Raw genomic sequence first — 17905 nt, 5'->3', positions numbered from 1 at the left:
GCGGTTGTCGCTGGTGGACAGTACTGGTTTTTTGAGCTCTGGCCAACACGCTCTCTGCATTTTAAGTGCATACATGTACTCACAAGCCTGCTGGGATCTTGAGAGTTGTGTTTTAGTTTTTTGCTTTTTAAAGAGACTTTGTGTTTCTCTTAATCCTGTCAGAAGAACTGTTCTCTTAGTCTGTTTGTCAGGACAGATGCGCTTTTCTTGCATGCTGCGCTGGATGTGTGTGTTTGACTGTAGTAGGACTGGCCCTGTGTGCATAGGGAGAAATCAGATTAACTGTCTGGGCTTTTACCTGGAGCTGCGTGGTTCCACCTTCCCCCCCCCCCCCCCGTTCACGATTGTGTAACGTCACTTAACCAACTACAGTGATTCTGTATGTGAAAGCATACATTTAGTACATATGTAAAATATTTGTAGCATCTTTCAGTGTCATGCATAAGGTGGAATTAGCATCCCAGATACCCATGCTCTGGACCACCAGGCTCCTGAGCCAGCACAGAAATATTGAGCTTCTCTCTTCATTCTCGCTGCTTATGCTCCGGCTTTCTGAATACCTAAACTTCTGTCATTCACACAGATCTTATAATTGCATATATTGGAATTCACCTGCTAGGATTTTTTTTTGGAGAAGTGCTTAATTTTAAGTATGTGTCACAGGTTCTTTTCTGTACTACAAGAGCCTTCTAGACAGGCTTCATCTCTAGCATGAATCCAATTCTGAAAGTCACATCTGCCTAAGGGCAAATTTAGAAGTGTTCCTTCCACTTCCCTTACCAATGTTTTTCATCATGGATGTTTGTTTTCTGTGTGGTCAGAGATCTTGTATGAGGCTCATACGGTTTCTCTGAAGTCATAGACTCTCATCTGTACGTTTGTTTCTTTGTGCCCATCTGCAGGAACTGGGATCCTGTCATCACAACCAGAAGAAAATCCCCACTGGTGGAATGCAAACATGGTGTAAGGAGGGACAACGAAGGGAAATAGGTTTATACTTAAACAGCATCTCCTGCCTTTTAGGCTAGCAAGAATGCTACAAAGACAGATTAAGACTAACACTTGCGAGAGGAAATTGTATGTTTCCTCATTTATTCTAGTTCAGTGCTCTAACAAGTAGCGCTGGCAAGGTCTGAAAAAACTTAACTCCAGTTTCCTTGGAGCTGTGGGGTGATCTAATGAAGAAAAACTGGGGATAGCTTAGAGAGCCTTCTCAAATAGCTGAAGTGGCAAATATTGTTGTGAGTGGTGGGCTGATAGTATATTACACGTTTGCGAATTTCAGAGGAATGTGGAGCAGCTCTTCTAGTTGAAAGAAGAGAAATGAGAAAGACACCAGTTTATATATGCATATATATAGGAGGGAAAAGCAGAAGACAGGGATGTTAATTTGCATTCTGCAAGCCGGAGATAAAAAGTGGGAAGATAACTTCGTTCCTGCAAAAACCTCCAGTGGTTGCAGTCAGCATTTACGCTGCATTGACAAGGTCTTCTCATTTTTCATGTGAAAAACAAGCACAGAGAGTTTCCCTGTGGCAGGCCATCCACCGCTAAGAGCAAAATCTTGGCCCATCGTTCTGTCCACTGAGCTCAGTGCTTCAATTAGATTGATAAAGACACATTATTGATTTAACTCAGTAAAACTACCAGTGTTCAGGAGAAAATTCAAGACAGTTATAATTGTCACTTGGTGTGCAAGAAGGTAAGTTGTCTAACTGGACAAGAAACTCTTCCCTTTTCCCCTCCCCAGGATTTAATTTTCTTCCAGTTACTTGACCCTATCCTCACCCCTCCTTGCATGTCAGAGGAACATCAGTACTCACACAACTCTCTCTTACAGATTCATCCCTTATTGCTCAAGTGATGTTTGGAGTGGTGCCTCCTCCAAGTCTGAGAAAAGTGAGTGTTGCTGATGGGCTGTTGCTGCCCCGGACATCACACATTAACGGATATGGCCAGACTTCTGTGAAATTACGTGAATGAAGAACAGGCTTTTTCTTGCTGAAGGGCAGGAAAGAATATCAAGCTACTTCCAGATAAAACATCCTGATCTCTTTAGCTCAGACTGTTTTGACATAGTTCAGAGCCACTGCTTGCAGAGATGTTACACTGATGCAATATGCAAGGATTAGAGGAAAGAAATTCCTTTTAAATGAATCTCCAGGTTCCAGCACACAGCAAATTAAATGGTGTAGCTGAGGAACCATAGTTTGTTGCATGCGACTTCGGCTTTGCTGATCTGAGAGGCAAGTGCAGTGAATTTAGTTTCAGACTTCTATCAGGAGGATATTTGGCCTTTGAAAGGAGCTGTCATGTGTCAGGCTAAAGCTGTCTGCAGGTTTCTTTGGGAAATGAAGAATAGTTCATCTTAATACGTGCATGGCCATAGGCTGTCATTTTGATGGTGATGGAACTCTGGGAGTCTGCTTAAAGGAGTCCTCTTCCAGATTAAGCTGGCTTTCATGCACATGAATTGTTCTACCTCGTGTACTTCTCTGGGTTTCCCAACTTAAGCAGGATTGGTGTCTGGGTGCAGTAATGTCTATAGAAACAGCAGGGGCTTAGTTCTCCTCTCATTTGTTCGTGAAGAGTTTTCTTTGACCAGAACGGAATTACTGTTGATACGCGCTGCTGTGAACAAAAGAATTTGGCCTAGGATGCTCCATGATGTGGCACTGAAAAGGCAGAAGGTTGATGCTTTGCTTTGGGTTGGTCAGTGAGTTCTGGCCTTAAACCAGACATCGTGTCACTCGATGTCTCCACTAATTCTTACATTGAGAAACTGACCACTCGTGGATTCCACAGATACACTTTTTGTCACAGTAAGGGACCTTTTCACTTCTTCATAGCTTCTTGTGATTGTTCCTATGAAGCAGTTACACTTCAGCAAACACGGCTGCCTTTTGGTGGTGCTGAGGAAGTAGCGTTCTACGTAGGTCTAACATTTTGTGAAATGTTGTCTGAATTGGCTTTATGAATTGGGGAAAAAAGGGATGTGGTCAGTTGGAACTGAGATTCCAGGTGATAGGAAGGTGTGTGTATTCCTTATGTATAGAGGAAGGATCCCAGCACCTTCCTCCTTGTTTTCCTTCTCTAAGTTTACCAATTCCTAAGCACTGTTGTAGAAAGGTGTGCTTGTGTTATTGTGTATTCTATTCACTCTCTATTCACTTTCTTTCAGGGAAGGAAGTTTGCGGCGGGGGGGAGTATCTCTTGTTAGATGTACTTGATACAGATGGAGAAAATGGGCCTGGTTTTAGGTTCATAATCGCTTCATAAGGTTCTTAAGCATTTGTGGAGAGGAAGCCTGGACAGGGAACAGTTTTGTTGACACTGAGCTATCTCTTCCAGATAAATATGCCTTCATGGGAGCACTGATCATCCAGGAGGTTATAAAGGAGCTGGTGGGAAAAGGTCTTAGCACTGCAAAAGTGTTGCTGCTAGCAGGGAGCAGGTAGGTATCTACAAGATTTCCTGTGGTGAAGACAGGAGATTTGCACAGTAGAAAGCTGTTAGGGAGGAGGTCTCAGCAGCTCCTGAAAAATTTCTTCCCGGGAGTACAGTAACACTAACACAGCAAACCCTCTATCTCTTCTCAGTTTCCTCCTTTAAGTGGGGATGATAAAATATTATTTCCTCGTACAGGTCCAGGTACACTTATGAGAAAATGGGGAAAATAACAACAAGGTAAAAGCTTTGCAAGAGGGAGGGAAGGTGTTCATTCTTTCTGGCTCCTGTTGGCCCACACTGCGAGACGCGTGCTTCTTGTGAATAGATTCAGGACATCTGAATTAAAAAATCAGACTTGCCTGACGCAGGTGCTCTGAATCGTGCTATATTGCGCAAAGCTATGGTACGCTTAGCATATGTTGCATAGGGGTGTAATATAGAAGTTGCAAAGGCTGAATTTGTCTCACTTCAGATTCTTTCAGCTTTTGAGCAGCCAAACCCCTTGCAGATGATATAAAGCATATATATCTCCCAGAAGAAAGAATAAGAACAGGATTTTGTTTCTGAGGTATCAGATTGTTACTGAGCACTGGCTTTATTTCTAAGTGTTTTGCAAAGCAAGGAAATAACTTGGTAACTGCCAATTAGTAGTGGATTGTCCTGTGGATAGGTGAAGTTGTTCATAGAGTGTCACTGCTGTGAGAGGATATGTATGCTAGCCAGCCATTTAATAGCTGTGTGTGCTTCATGACTGCAGTATTAACATTGCCTTTGCAGTGCTGGAGGGACAGGAGTGCTCCTGAATGTGGATCGAGTGGCAGAGCAGCTGGAGGAGATGGGTTATCAAGGGATTCAGGTTCGAGGCTTGGCAGACTCCGGGTGGTTCCTGGATAATAAACAGTATCGCAGAACTGACTGTATTGATACCATAACATGTGCTCCAACAGAAGCTATCAGGAGAGGAATAAGGTACAATCAGATGCTCTAAAGTACACTTTTATCAGAGGTTAGAGTGTGGAGAAGATCTCCTCCTCCTCTATCTTCCTTCATTTTGATACTTAAAGAGTATTTATCATTTACATCAGTGGTTTTTTAATTATTTTATTGGAAAAGACAATGATTTAAAATCTAGATGTGCAAAAGAATGAGTGCAATTGTAGATGCTCTAAAATGTGTTGATGGGACAATGTAGCCAAGAAAGAACTCTGGTGTCAATAAGTTAGAACTATAATCAGAACAGAAATAGACTGGGATATGGAAAGCCCGTTGTTAAGATTGCGCTATGCCTTTCATTCTCTTATTGCTTTGTCTTCTAGGTATTGGAATGGTATTGTTCCTGAACGCTGTAAGCTGCAGTTTAAAGAGGGAGAGGAATGGAATTGCTTTTTTGGATATAAGATTTACCCCACTCTTCGATGTAAATATCAGAGGAGAGATATAAAATGGATTCTAGGGTTTCCTCTGTATCTGCACCTAGCTTAGAGCGATCTCTTTTCCAAATTTTTTGTCTTCCTAGGTCCAGTCTTTGTTGTCCAGTGGCTCTTTGATGAGGCCCAGCTTACTGTAGACAATGTACACCTCACTGGCCAGCCTGTTCAGGAAGGGCAGTGGCTCTACATCCAGAATCTGGGTAGGGAGCTGAGAAACACCTTGAAGGATGTGACGTGAGTATTTCATTGAAGAAAACCTGGCACATTTATTTCTAAGAGACATTCTTATCTAGTATCCTAGCAGCATTTCTCAGATCTCTGCAGAAACGAGTGTTGTAAATTAGGTAACTATTAGTTTGTCTACATCAAGAATCTTGCCTTTTTCGTTTCTAGATAAGTGCAAAGTAATTTCCAGCTTCACAGTTATCAGCTACCTTTTGTTATCAATAGGAACATTGTTTTTTCTTTCCTACCTCCAAGGTGAGGTCTGAGACTCCTTGCCATTGCACAGCCGTTAACCTCACAGGGATGTTTTGAATACTGATCATAAGACATCCAGAGAGTTGATGAGTCAACAGAGGAGGAACCGTTAATGTGCCTTACTTGCTTCGTACAAGAGCAGGTATTCAGGAGTCTCTTGTTGCAAATGTGCACTGTTAGGCAGGATGGAACCCCTTTTCTTCTGGAAGTCCAGTCGTGTTTTATATCACGATAGTCATTGCGGTTTCTAAAAATCTTGCTGGGGCAACAAAAATTCCACTTTCGGCAGGAGTTACTTTGTCCTTCCAAGACCTAATCCATGTTTCCTTTTTTTCCTTTAGCGCTAGCTTTGCTCCTGCCTGTTTGTCTCATGAGATCATTACACGCAAGTGAGTGCTTTTGCAGATTCTATGAAAGGTCAACAGGGAAACGGTAGGGGAATTAACCAGTTCTGACAGCCTGACCCCTCTGATACAATCTGTACGGCAGGAGTTACTTTGTCCTTCCAAGACCTAATCCATGTTTCCTTTTTTTCCTTTAGCGCTAGCTTTGCTCCTGCCTGTTTGTCTCATGAGATCATTACACGCAAGTGAGTGCTTTTGCAGATTCTATGAAAGGTCAACAGGGAAACGGTAGGGGAATTAACCAGTTCTGACAGCCTGACCCCTCTGATACAATCTGTACGGTTTGTCTTTTCAGTCACTGGACAGACATCCAGGTGAAGGGGACATCATTACCCCGTGCCCTGCACTGTTGGGATCGGAGCCTACATGAGAGCAACAAAAATGGGAAGGCCCCTCTGAAAGGCTGCCCAATTCATCTGATTGACAGCTGTCCATGGCCTCACTGCAACCCCTCGTGCCCCACTATCAGGGACCAGTTCACAGGGCAGGAGATGAATGTGATCCAGTTCCTCATGCACATGGGTTTTGATGTTCAGAAGATGGCACAGCAACAGGGCCTGGAGCCCAGTAAACTTCTGGGGATGCTCAGCAGTGGTAACTAGGAAGGGGTCTTCCGAGGGGCAGAGAGATTAGATCAGGAGGAGACTCTAAGCCTTTCTCCCACACTTTCTAGTCTTCTTCCTTACGCTCATGCAGGCAGATGCACGCTCACATCCATGCATGCTCAAACCTGTACACACCCACGTGCTCCCACACTCTTGCACACTTAGGATGTGTCAAGGGAAAAAAAAAAAAGGCAATTTCTTGCTTACACTATTTGGAACTCATTACCTCCAAACTCCAGGGCTCAGTTTTGGCCATTCACATCCTCTTCCTGTGTTACACAAGGCAATCTGATACAGGGAGTAGCAAAGCCGTAAATAGCAGCAATGAGAACCTTCCCCAGATCTAGGACTTTTTCCCTTGCCATGAATTTTACATCATAGACTTGATACAAGTGGTGAAAAAAGCAAGCACTGGATTTCTCTTGTCCAACTAGAAGTGAAGGAATGATTACATGACTTCCTGGAGGTCAGCATGTCATGAGTTGTAACGTACAAACCCAGGACACATGCTAGGGATGGACACTCTTGTACTCAATTTACTTTCGTATTATTTTATAAAATGACTTTTTTATTACTTTTTTTAAACTAAGCAAGAAATATAAATGATATTGTTTTGTAACATATTTTTTTTAAATAACGAAGAAACCTCTTGCTACTTTGGCAACGTGGACATATTTATTTTAATATGTAAAACGCTATTTATAAGGGCTGACCAGAGAACCATACATATGTCTTTGTAAAGTTGTATATGTTGCTCATTTGGATGGGTTGTCCTTATGATCACTTGTGCCTGGGAGAGGGCTGAGGGTGGTATTGACATTTTGTATTAATTAGACTTCTGTGTTCCCCTTGCAGTATGCTTTGTCATTGTTTCTCTGACGAAGAGGTTGTAACATGAGGTCTAAGTACAGAGATTTTCACCCAGCATCTGATCTTTGCATACTTGCACAGCATTTTCAGCTTGACTGTAATTTGCCAGGTATTCCAGGGCATTGCATTTTAAGATGCAGGGAGATCTGTTTTTGCCGCAAAGGCCTCCATTCTAGTGAGAGAAATGTTTGATCAGGCCGTCTGGCCTGTCTTAAAACGGGGATTATTTGGAACATAAAAGGCAGAGAACACAAGACAAGCACCAACACATTTCTGTTCTCGTAGTCACTTGCAAACACGCCCACCTCAGAACATAGAGAATCCCCTTTGATGGTAATGGGAGGGGAACAAGGGAGGGATCAGGAATGTGTGACTGAAGCTGGAGAGAGCGAGAGACCATTCCTTAGGGGGGAAAGTACACAGGCAGTTGCAGAAAAGCTTTACATGTAGCTACTGCAGCTAGTGTAGACAAACCTGCACAAGGAGCATAATTTACACTAGTTCTGCAGAACTTCTTGATGCCAACTTTGCATTTGCTTGCACTTGTGTAAATGGTTACACAGTGTGTAGGCCACAGAAAATTAGGGCCTAATTTTAGAAAAATTCCATGCACTTTCAAGATAGGTCTTGCCAGGTTAAAATGGTAGTGCTACTTGTAAGATCTGATGTCTTAGGTGAGTAAACCCCAAAATGAACAAAACCGGAGCTATTCGATTACTTTTCATGGACTTCAGCAAACAGTCGGGCAGTACCATATAGGAAATTCACCATCCTGCTGTGCCAGATGGGTTTAGTACACATTTAAGATAAAGTAGCTAAAGAGAAAATGAATGGTGTTCTCCCAGCAGAACTGAAATGCAGGAAAACTATCAGTGGAGTTTCCCTATGATCAGTTCCGGGATTACTGATACCCTTTATGCCTTGGGTATAAAAGTAAAATTGCTCTGATTACATTTTTCATGCCACTAAGTTGAGAGGCTTCTTCAGTACAGACAGCGTTTGGAAAAGCATACAGGAAGATGGGGGATTCTTTGAGGGCTGGAGTCACCTGGAGTCAATCAAAGTGCTGGTATTTGAGCAGTAGCCAGAATTTCTGCTGTGCACTAGTTCATCAGTTGGGAGCACCAAGGGAAACTACTGTGCGTATCAGTTGTTCGCAGGATGACTATATATAAGATGATGCACCTGTAGATATGGCAAGTGCCCTGGCTGCGTCCAGGGATGTACTTCTACTAGGGAACAGTAAAGTATAAATACCACTGTTGAAGTCTGGAATACTTTTTGCAGAGCTGGTTACCTGTATATCTAAAACATTAATTCAAAGGTTAATTTCTAAAAGGCAAAGAATGTTCGAAGGGGATATTTTCCTTGCAAGCGCAGGAGAAAATCCCCGGGAGGCAGGGATCACTCTTTTAGCTTAGTGTGCTGCTGCAACAGTCTTTTAAAATGTGTAACAGGCAGAAGTCTCAGAAATATTTTTAAAGGGGAACTTGGCTAATTTATTAGAAAAAAATTACAATGTGGTTGCAAGTCGTAGCTGGAAACTGGAATCTGTAACCCAGGAAGTAATTTCCAGCTCTATACTTCTTGTACTTGTGCAATAAATACAATTTTCCCAAGCCTTTGTAAAGCTGGCACTTCTAAGTTCATCCCCAGTGACATCTGCTGTGTAGAAGCCAGTGGCAAAAAGGGCAAGACTGGAAGAATTCAGTACCATGTGTTTGTACTCTCAGATCTTATGACTAGACGAGATGCTTTCCCTCTGAGAGGGAAAAATTGTCTCCAAAAGCATCACATGATTGAGCCAGAATTAAAATGCACCCAAGAAGTCAAAAGCTGATAGCAGAATGTATGGATTTGCACTGCATGACTACAGGTCCAGACTTGGGCATCAGGCACGTAAGCAGTTTTAGTCATGAGCTAGAGGGTAGACCCTGTGCCTCTATTCATACAGGAATCGCTGCTAATGCACAGGGCCTGAGAGAAACTAACCCTTACCCAGATAACCCGCTCTTTAGCCCTCATGGAGGAGGATCGCAGATCTGATCAAGCAACGCAAACCAAACCCAGCCACGATACAGTGAAGACCATGGACCATTACATTCTGCCAGTCTTACCAGCTGGAGCTCCGTGCCGGACTGGGGGCGGCTGCAAGAAGGAAGTGCCACGCTGGAGAGAGGAAAGGCACGAAGGGCTGCTCTGGGGAAAGGCCCCATTCCTTGGACAAGCAACGCGGAGGCAGCACCATTACTGTGAAAACACTGCAAGTGGGTGGTAGCAACAGTGGGACAGCATTGCTGCTGCTGCTGCTGCTGCTGCTGCTTCCTCAGTTCCACAGCGTCTGCTGCAGCCATGGAGCAGCTGATCAAGCTTTTGCCCCCCTCACTAGCCCTTGCTACTCTGTCCTCCTGGCAGCACACCTCTCGTGTGGAACCCAGGCTAAAAATCTGGACAATTTAGTAGCCATGGTCTCTTCTGTGCCAATCAATGTCTCACTTTGTAAGATGCAGTGCCTTACCATTTAGGAGCCACTGGTCTGATGCGTGGGTATGTGGGCTTCTCAACATTCATTTTAATTACAAAGCTGCCGCGCCATTCACCAGCAAACATCTGTGGCTCTGGATCTCCTTTCAGAACAAACCTTAAATTGTGCAGGCGGAGTCTTCCCTGTTCAGCAGAACAGGGTCTCAAAGGAGCAGTGCAACAAGCTGAGGTGATGGGGTGCAAGAAGCTGGGTTTCTAATTCATGACCTTCTATCTGATATCTGCTTACGTGTTTTTAAAGTGAAAAGAAAATTTAAGTGCTTTGGTAGTGCATCTGTATGATGCTGGGAAATGAGACTGCTGGCAGCACCCAGAGGCGCGGGGGATCCACAGAAGCCAGAGACCTGCGCGTTCAAACCCAACACGCCGGCAGAAGGCAGTGGTCCATCTGGTGCACAGCTCCTGACCACTGTTCATTTTGGGGACCATTGCCCTCTGCCGGCACTGCCTCCCAGTGCTGAGGTCTCTCCGGAGTGGCACCATTTCTCATGGGAAGCGGAAGCCCGGCAGCAGGACCAGCTCTGCTCTGAGCCCAGGCATCACCGATGGGTCACAGCGCGCAGGGCTGCTGGGGGGGATTGTGATGGTCAGCCTGTGGCAGCAGGGCCTTGCACGCAGTTGTCCTCAAGGGTGCCTTGACATGGAGCATCCCCTTGCTCTGCTCGTGGGTGCATTGGTCCCCTGGTCAGATGGGAGGTGATGCAGCAAGTTACAGTGTAAGTAATAACACAGTGGGCTACAAACTGTAAAACTGCTCTTCTGCTGCAACTGTGGAGTTCAGTACAGCCGCTTGACTGTCATATAACAAGTATCAAATAAACTTTTCCTCACTGACCCCACGTAGCCAGTGTGGTACAGTTGCAGCCAAATGCTACAATGGGGAATGCTGGGGGGGAGGATCTAGAGGGGCTCCTGCTAGGGCTTAAGAAGAAAAATGACGAGTGTGATTTCAGCTGTGTTTAGGTGCAACAGAGCATCACTGATGGAGTGCTGAGACTGCACAGGGACAGCAAAGCAGTGTCCCCAGACAGGATGGGTGAGAGTACGACAGCAGCAATAGCTTTGCCCCTCTGTTTTGCAGGACAAGCCACAATGCAGACAGTAACACACTGCCAGTAAAGTCTGGAAAACTTCTGCTTAGAGGTGAAGGATTAACATCACAGAGAGTCAGGAAGGACAAGACCTCAGGGTGACAGCACGTTCAGCTGGAGCTCCTTGGCTCTCTTGCTGCATTTCCTGGTTGTTGTGATGTTAATTGTGCAACTTCCAGCCCAAATGAATGCAGGTTTTCTACATTTAGCACCAGAGGTCTTTTTAAGGAAAATGGCAGTGATTTTTGTCAAAAAGACACTAAGGTTACAAGATGGTGACAAAGCTGAAGGTAGGCATGTTTTATCTTAACATCCACAAAACTTGTACTGTTCTCATGCAAATCATTCCATAAAGGTATCCCTGGCCTACAAAATGCTGGCTGTGAGCTACTGGAGTGCTGTAGCCATTGCTTTTCACCGTAAGCAATCCTGCTTTAACCTATGTCTGTCTCCATTTGTCTCTTGTCTTAAGCCACGGCTGGATCACAAGTGACTTGCAGCAGCAATACTAGCTTAAATAGTTCCTGTCCAATCCCCGGGTCCTGGCTGCTCTGTCTGTCAATGCTACTGCTGCGTGGATACAACCATGCACATCTGCGGTGTAAATCAGACCAGTGATGACTCCAGGTTAAAAATAATCCCTGTCAGGTGCAAGTTTTCTGCTGTTGTTTTTTAAATCTGAGATTAGTATCCTGATCCAGCTCGCAGAGCAGTTATGTAGGCAAGATGAGTAAGAGCAAGGGAGGAGGGTGGAGGGGTGGGAACAAGCAGCCAGAAGCTGGATGTGCTGCATTACCTCCAAAGCCCATTTTATCCAAGCAGAGACTCATGTAAAGGCTCACTTCCCGGCAGCATGAGCTGCTGCGGTCGCTCATCCCAGATGGTGGTCCTGCCTGCCAGCAGCGTTGGTGCCAGCAGACCTTGCAGGCAGCAAATTGCTGAGAACGGATATTCTTCCAGGGGGTCTGGGAGCTTCCAGCTGTCTGAGCTCCCCGAACCGGCTCGTCTGAGTCCCCAGCCACAGCACAAGGAAGGGTCATGGGAGAAGGGGGAGCAGCGTCCTTTACCTGGACAAACCCAGGCTGCCCCAGAACTGCATGCTAAGATCACAAACTGGAGCAGACGCTCTCTTTTGTCAGCTCTTCTTTATAGCGTCTAGCACTGCCTGTGGTGATTCATTGGTGGGTGTCACATCATGACATTAACATACAAATAAGAAACAATGATATTAAGCAATTATTAGTGTTACCAAGCGTGAGGGTCGATTATAATTCCCAGTTAGGAAGTTACATCAGCACAGCTGATGACTACTTTGAACCATTCAGAATGGTTTTAAGGCTCTGGGCTGGGCTGGCCCTTGGTCATGCTGACTCCCTACACCTGTGCAGAGCTCCTGGGGTGATCCTGCTTCCATACTGGGACCAGCATAGCAAGAGCTGGTCTGCAGGTGAGGAGTCAGCACTGCTGCCATGAGGTAAGTGAGGAATTTTTCTACTATGTTGTGCTATTCATTTTTCCCATTCTGAAATTACATCAGAAATTTTCTTTTTGGCGTTAGAATTAAGAGACTTTTGGGTAGAGACCAAGTCTGGGGAAATGTATACCAAAAATGGCTACCTGGGAAAGCTTTGATCCAACAGGAGGGAGGGTTTGACACTATACATTGAAATCTGTGTTCCAGAGCTAAGAATATCAAAGCAATTTTTTTTTTTATAGTTGTATTTGGTTTTGGCATTCAGAGATACAAGAATAACTGGTTCCCATATAAGTAAAACAGAGACAGGGAAGAGTTTAAGGAGATGGTGAGGACTGGTGCTCAAAATCTTCACAGCCACGTGCTCTCATCAATGCTCAAAGCACAGCAGGGCCTTTCACAGCAGGTCAATATATTACTGCTCCAGATCAAATGGAGCAAAGTGAGTCAGCTTTTGTCGTAGCCTCTGGCCTAAATCCTTTTATAGTGCTTGTGATGCCTTCAGGCTTGTGCCCCCCGCTCAGGGGACCTTGGGTCTGCAGGACTGAGCTCCTGTTTCTGCAGCGTGGCTGGATCCCAGCCTGCTTCCACAGACAGCCTCCACGGTGGGGGATGGCTGCTGGGAGAACAGCAGTGTTCCAGTGACCCGAACGTTTCTAGAGGAATAGCAGAAGGATAATCAAGAGCCTCTGACAGAGCTCGCAGTTTCAGTGTTAAATAACACCCGCTCATGGCAGTTGGGGGGGGCAGGACTCATTCCAGAACTATTAATATAGCCCCTATTTATACACCTAGGTTCCTGCAAACGGCGCAGCAGAGAGCTACAGCTGCAGAGCTGAAATGGAATAAATGTCAGCCTCCAGGGAGAAAGCAATCCTTCCAGCCATCATGTGGGAAAGGAGACGGTGAAAGGACAGAACACAGGGCAGGTTTCAGACCTGAGAAAGCGGAGCGAGCTGATCGTGGCACCCTGAGATCGCAGCCGGTGGGCAGAGCCAGCCAGTAACCTCCCTGCAGCCGGCAAGTCTGTGCTGAGAGGCTGCCAGAAACGCACACTCAGCGTCACACGCAGCACCTACCGATACTGGTAGAGACAAGGCGGGGATTCGAGCTGCCGCTCTGCTGATCCAGTACCAGGTGTGACTCAGGACAAAGGAGCAAAAGCCTGAAAGGACGTTTTGGGAGGGCTTTGAGTGCATTGTCTGCTGGTCTGGAAAGATGATGGAGAGCACGGGAGGGCCGTATCTGAACACTGCTGCTGTGACATCCCCTGTGGGAATAGCTCGTTTGCTGCAGATGATGTTTGGATGCACCACGTTCAGCCTGGTAGCCCACCAAGGGGGATTCAGTGCAGCATACGGCACTTTCTGCATGTTTGTCTGGACCTTCTGTTTCGCCATCACTGTCTTCATCATCACCTGTGAATTCACGCATCTGCACAGCTGCCTGAGCATTTCCTGGGGGAACTTCACTGCTGCTTTTGCCATGCTCGCCACGCTCATGTCCGTCACGGCCGCCGTGATCTACCCGCTCTACTTTGTCCAGCTTGGCTGTTACCCCATCGGCTGTGGGGGGAGAGACTTCCGCATCGCAGCCAGCGTCTTCGCAGGCCTCCTGTTTGTTGCGTACGCCACCGAGGTGTTCTTAACCAGGGCAAAACCGGGACAAGTCACCAGCTACATGGCCACCGTCTCCGGGCTCCTGAAAATCGTGCAGGCCTTCGTGGCCTGCATCATCTTTGGGGCACTGGTGAACGACAGCCAGCACAGCAAATATGTGGCAATGCAGTGGTGTGTGGCTGTCTACAGCTTTTGCTTTGTGGTGACAGTGGTGGTAGTGGCCTTCAGCGTCACAGGTAAGACCGCCTTGCTGTGGTTCCCCTTTGAGCGCTCTGTGGTTGTCTACACCTTTGGGGCCGTGCTGCTGTATGTGAGCGCAGCCGTCATCTGGCCGGTGTTCTGCTTCGACAGCAAGTACGGCTCCCCGCGGCGCCCCGGCCTCTGTGCCAAGGGCAGGTGCCCCTGGGACAGCCAGCTGGTGATTGCCATCTTCACCTACGTGAACCTGCTGCTCTACGTCGTGGACCTGGCGTACTCCCAGCGCATCCGCTTTGTCTCGCACCTCTGAAATGCCGGTCTGCCGCTGCAAAGCCGTCCCAGCGCTATAAGCAACAGCAGCCGGGGATGCAGCAGGAGACGGGATGCAGGGAAGGGAGGCGCTGATCAGGCATGCACACAAGAACCATCAACCAAACTTCAAGGTCAAGACTGGCCGGAGCAGCAAATTAATGACCTGTAGTGGGTGGGCTGCAGCTGATGCTGGGAAAAGCCCACCTCCCCCATTGTTCAACATCTGCCCCAGCCGCCTGGTGCCAGAGTGAAGAAACGATGCAGCTCAAAGTATGCAAAATGGCCTTTCATCTCCAGGCAGCAGCAATGCTTGCTGCAACAGCGGGTCTGCAGGCTACTGGATTACTGAGCCAAATATTAGGAAAGACACCAAGGATTTTGAAACTGTTACCAACACTTAACTGTAATCAAGTGACTACCCAGGAAGTGGGAAAGTTAAAAGCTGCATCAAGGAGCACCAGTTCTGGAGATGAAAAACAATCCCTCAGAGTTTGGGTTAGTTTGGGCTGTGTGGTGAGCCATGAAATGCTTGCAAGTGTGGGAAATTCCAGTCAGGATGTTTCTGAGAAGAACATCATAGTTGTAATAGTATTTTGAAGATTACCAGTCCTTTCCCTTCCTCTCCCCTCCTTCGCTGTTTAGCACAGAAAAAGAATATCCTCAAGCACGCACCTTGGGGGGAAGCATGGGATATTCCTATTTAGCAAACACTGAGTCATTACAGAAATGAAAATTTGTGAAATCGGGGCTTTACTGCCAGAAACAGGGTGCAGAACAGAGCCGAACTGCAAAATAACCATGTGTAACTTGACGTCCTCACTCAAGCAGGACCAGAAGGTACCTTGGCACGTGCTTTGTCTCAGTTCATATGCCACCGTTTCTTTATACTGATGTCAAGAATTTTTTTTTCTGGAAGCTTAAAGATAAATTCTGGGGGGAGGGGGGAAAGGGATGCAGAGATTAATTGATCTCACAGCGCTGCATAAAAGACCAAACCGGGGGGGGCAGATGGGACAGGACACGACAAAACTTGCATACAATGATAACAAATGGGGAGTGCTGCTCAGACCAGATAGGGCGCTAGGATTCCCAAGCTCTTTGCGTCACCAACGAGCTGCATTTCTCCGACCCATCCCTGACAAAACACCCACTTTGAAGTCCCACATTGCATGGCTCAGATTTCAAGCTTAATAGGAAGAAATGTTCTTCATTTCTGATCCAGCGAGAAACCAAAGCAGTCTGAGTACTTGTGCAGAAAGCATGCAGACTAGATAGGTTTGATTAAAATCTAAAGTAGCTGTCAGAAGCAAGATTTATTTTTTAACCAAATTAAAATAAAGCTGAATGGCAGACTTACATACTACATCTCCAGAGATTTGTATACTGTCATCTTGCTCTCCACACAGCTTTTATTTCACCAGACACAACCCTTCTGCTTTCTGCTGGAAAGCACAGCTCAATTTATTTTGATGCATGAAGCCTGAACGCAGCCCCAAAAAGTATATACGCAAGATGGCTGAAAGCTCTGACTGACATTCTTTGTAGCAGAGTCACTCAGGAAAAAGGAAGGAAACTTACTTTTCATCAGTGCTTTGTATGGGGTTTGAAAAGCAAAGGAAAATTGTTGGGACAGATTGTGTTGGATAATTCTGCTACTGAGTAAGAACCAGCCTTTAGCAGTGGCAAGAATTGGTATCCAGCATAAAAGGAATGCACTGAACAGCCTTCCGAGGGGTTTTTCTCTTCCGCAAGTCCCCATTAAGGGCAGGAAGTCTGGAAGATAATGGTCCAGCAAGAGGCTGGCCAGCTTGTTCTAGGGTAAGACCCAAGACTATAGATATAAACCAGGACATCGGAGAGCTTTAATTCTTGTCACCCAAACAAATTAAGGGCTTGTACAAATAAGAAATGCTAACTTGGGAAAAGAAAGCCATTTGTATTGGAGGAGGCAGTATACAGAGAGCCATTGAACACAAAAGGAACCTTGAGCATTTATGATGTATTCTTTTTAAACCCGTCAACCTGGACAAATTAAGCTGTGTCACACTCGAAAACTACTTATTTTTGGTTATTACAGAGCACTAAAGATCAAATAGGTGACAGTGAACCATCATGGCTTCTGTTATAAAATTCAAACCTGCAAAATCAGGAATGTTGCTTTACGAAAGCAGAGTCCGGAGTGGCTCCGAGGGGGCTGGTGGAGGCCAGGGAGAGGGACGTCCGTGGCAGGTGCCCCGCAGGCAGGGGCTGCTTGTCCCCCAAGGTGACACCGCGACTCTTTCGGGCAGTGAAGTCTGTTGGAAAGCTCTTCAGCTGGTTAACGCTTTTTTCCAGCTATGCATTTGCTTGCTTTTTGCCGTGAAGATTTTGCACCAAGTAGGAGCAACTAGCAGGAATATGATAAAATCTGCTAATGACACAAGTTGATGCAACTTATACAGTGCCAGGGACATAAAGAAAGGCCCAAGAGAAACAGGTAACTGGAAAACAATGGGGGTAAAATTTAGTGCCTTCACAATAAGGAGGAAATAGAATTTAACATGGAAATCATGACACCACTGACTGGAGGAGTGGAAAGACAAGTCATTGCCAAGAACAGTGTGTTCAGATTTAGCTTTCTCATCTGCCAGCCAAAGACTGAGCAAAAAATGTTAGCATGGTCAAAATGGCAAAAAAAGATTGTGTGGACAACAATCCACTCTTTTAGGAGAAAAAAAAATCAAAACCTCATGCTTCAGTGGTTAAAACACTCACTAACCATTGGAAACTATGAGATTACCCAATCTAGGACAGAGAACATCTGATATCTGCTTAATATGATTTTAACAACCAACCCTGTCATGATTCAGTTAATTAAAAAACCCTTTATTTCCAGAGCTTGTCTTTCCCCTTAATTAATAAATCATGATCAAGTAACTTGTCTTCTGCCATAAAACAGGCTTCCTAAAACACCGACCATTCTCAACTTTTTTGGTAAACTAATGTCAGAACGTACATTTAGAACTACAGATTTGTGTCTGCAACCAATCTAGACAGCTCCTAGAGGATTCCAACCTGAAACATATATACATATATATATAAAAAAATCTGAATCTTTAATGGGTTGTTTTTTGGTTTGGTTCTTTTTTTTTTCCCTTCTCTTTCTGAAGACTGGGATTCAGTATCCCCAAAAGACAGTGTTTAGGAACATTCATCCACAGGAGATACGCTGAGATTTATTTCTGTCAATAAAGGAGTAAGAAAAAAGCCAAAGGAGAGGAAAAAAAAACAGTGGCAAGATTACAGTTAGGAAAAAAAGCACTGCCCGGTGCCTGGTTTTTACAGTGCCGTATTTCAAAGCGTCTCGGGTCTCTTCAGTCCGTTCCCGTGTTCCTCTGAGCGACGCCACGGCGCGGGGCGTCCCGGGGAGCAGGCACGGCGCTCCGGCA

The 17905-nt window shown here is 45.6% G+C and overlaps 2 protein-coding genes across 2 annotated transcripts; both read left to right on the top strand.

Moving 5' to 3' along the window:
• Nucleotides 1–902: 902 nt before the first annotated feature.
• NOTUM (notum pectinacetylesterase homolog (Drosophila)) lies at nt 903–7223 on the top strand (the record flags this gene model as incomplete). The annotated part of the gene is made up of 8 exons (XM_009578561.1): nt 903–963; nt 1841–1899; nt 3352–3454; nt 4228–4419; nt 4767–4867; nt 4967–5114; nt 5702–5749; nt 6060–7223. Coding segments are annotated over 8 exons (1019 nt in total), but the record flags the coding sequence as incomplete, so codon positions are not given.
• A 6343-nt stretch (nt 7224–13566) lies between these two features.
• On the top strand, nt 13567–14475 carry MYADML2 (myeloid-associated differentiation marker-like 2). The gene has a single exon (XM_009578560.1). It carries the CDS (start codon nt 13567–13569, stop codon nt 14473–14475), a length of 909 nt encoding a protein of 302 aa, XP_009576855.1.
• The last annotated feature ends 3430 nt before the right edge of the window (nt 14476–17905 follow it).

This window comes from Fulmarus glacialis, unplaced genomic scaffold (genome assembly GCF_000690835.1).
Source record: "Fulmarus glacialis isolate BGI_N327 unplaced genomic scaffold, ASM69083v1 scaffold44165, whole genome shotgun sequence".
NCBI lineage: Eukaryota > Metazoa > Chordata > Aves > Procellariiformes > Procellariidae > Fulmarus > Fulmarus glacialis.
Note: the sequence above shows the minus strand (reverse complement) of the source record. Positions and strands in the feature narration are given on the sequence as shown.

What these genes read in the sequence shown, in the direction of transcription:
- MYADML2 (XM_009578560.1), top strand. Translation starts at nt 13,567, where the DNA reads ATGATGGAGAGCACGGGAGGGCCGTATCTGAACACTGCTGCTGTGACA.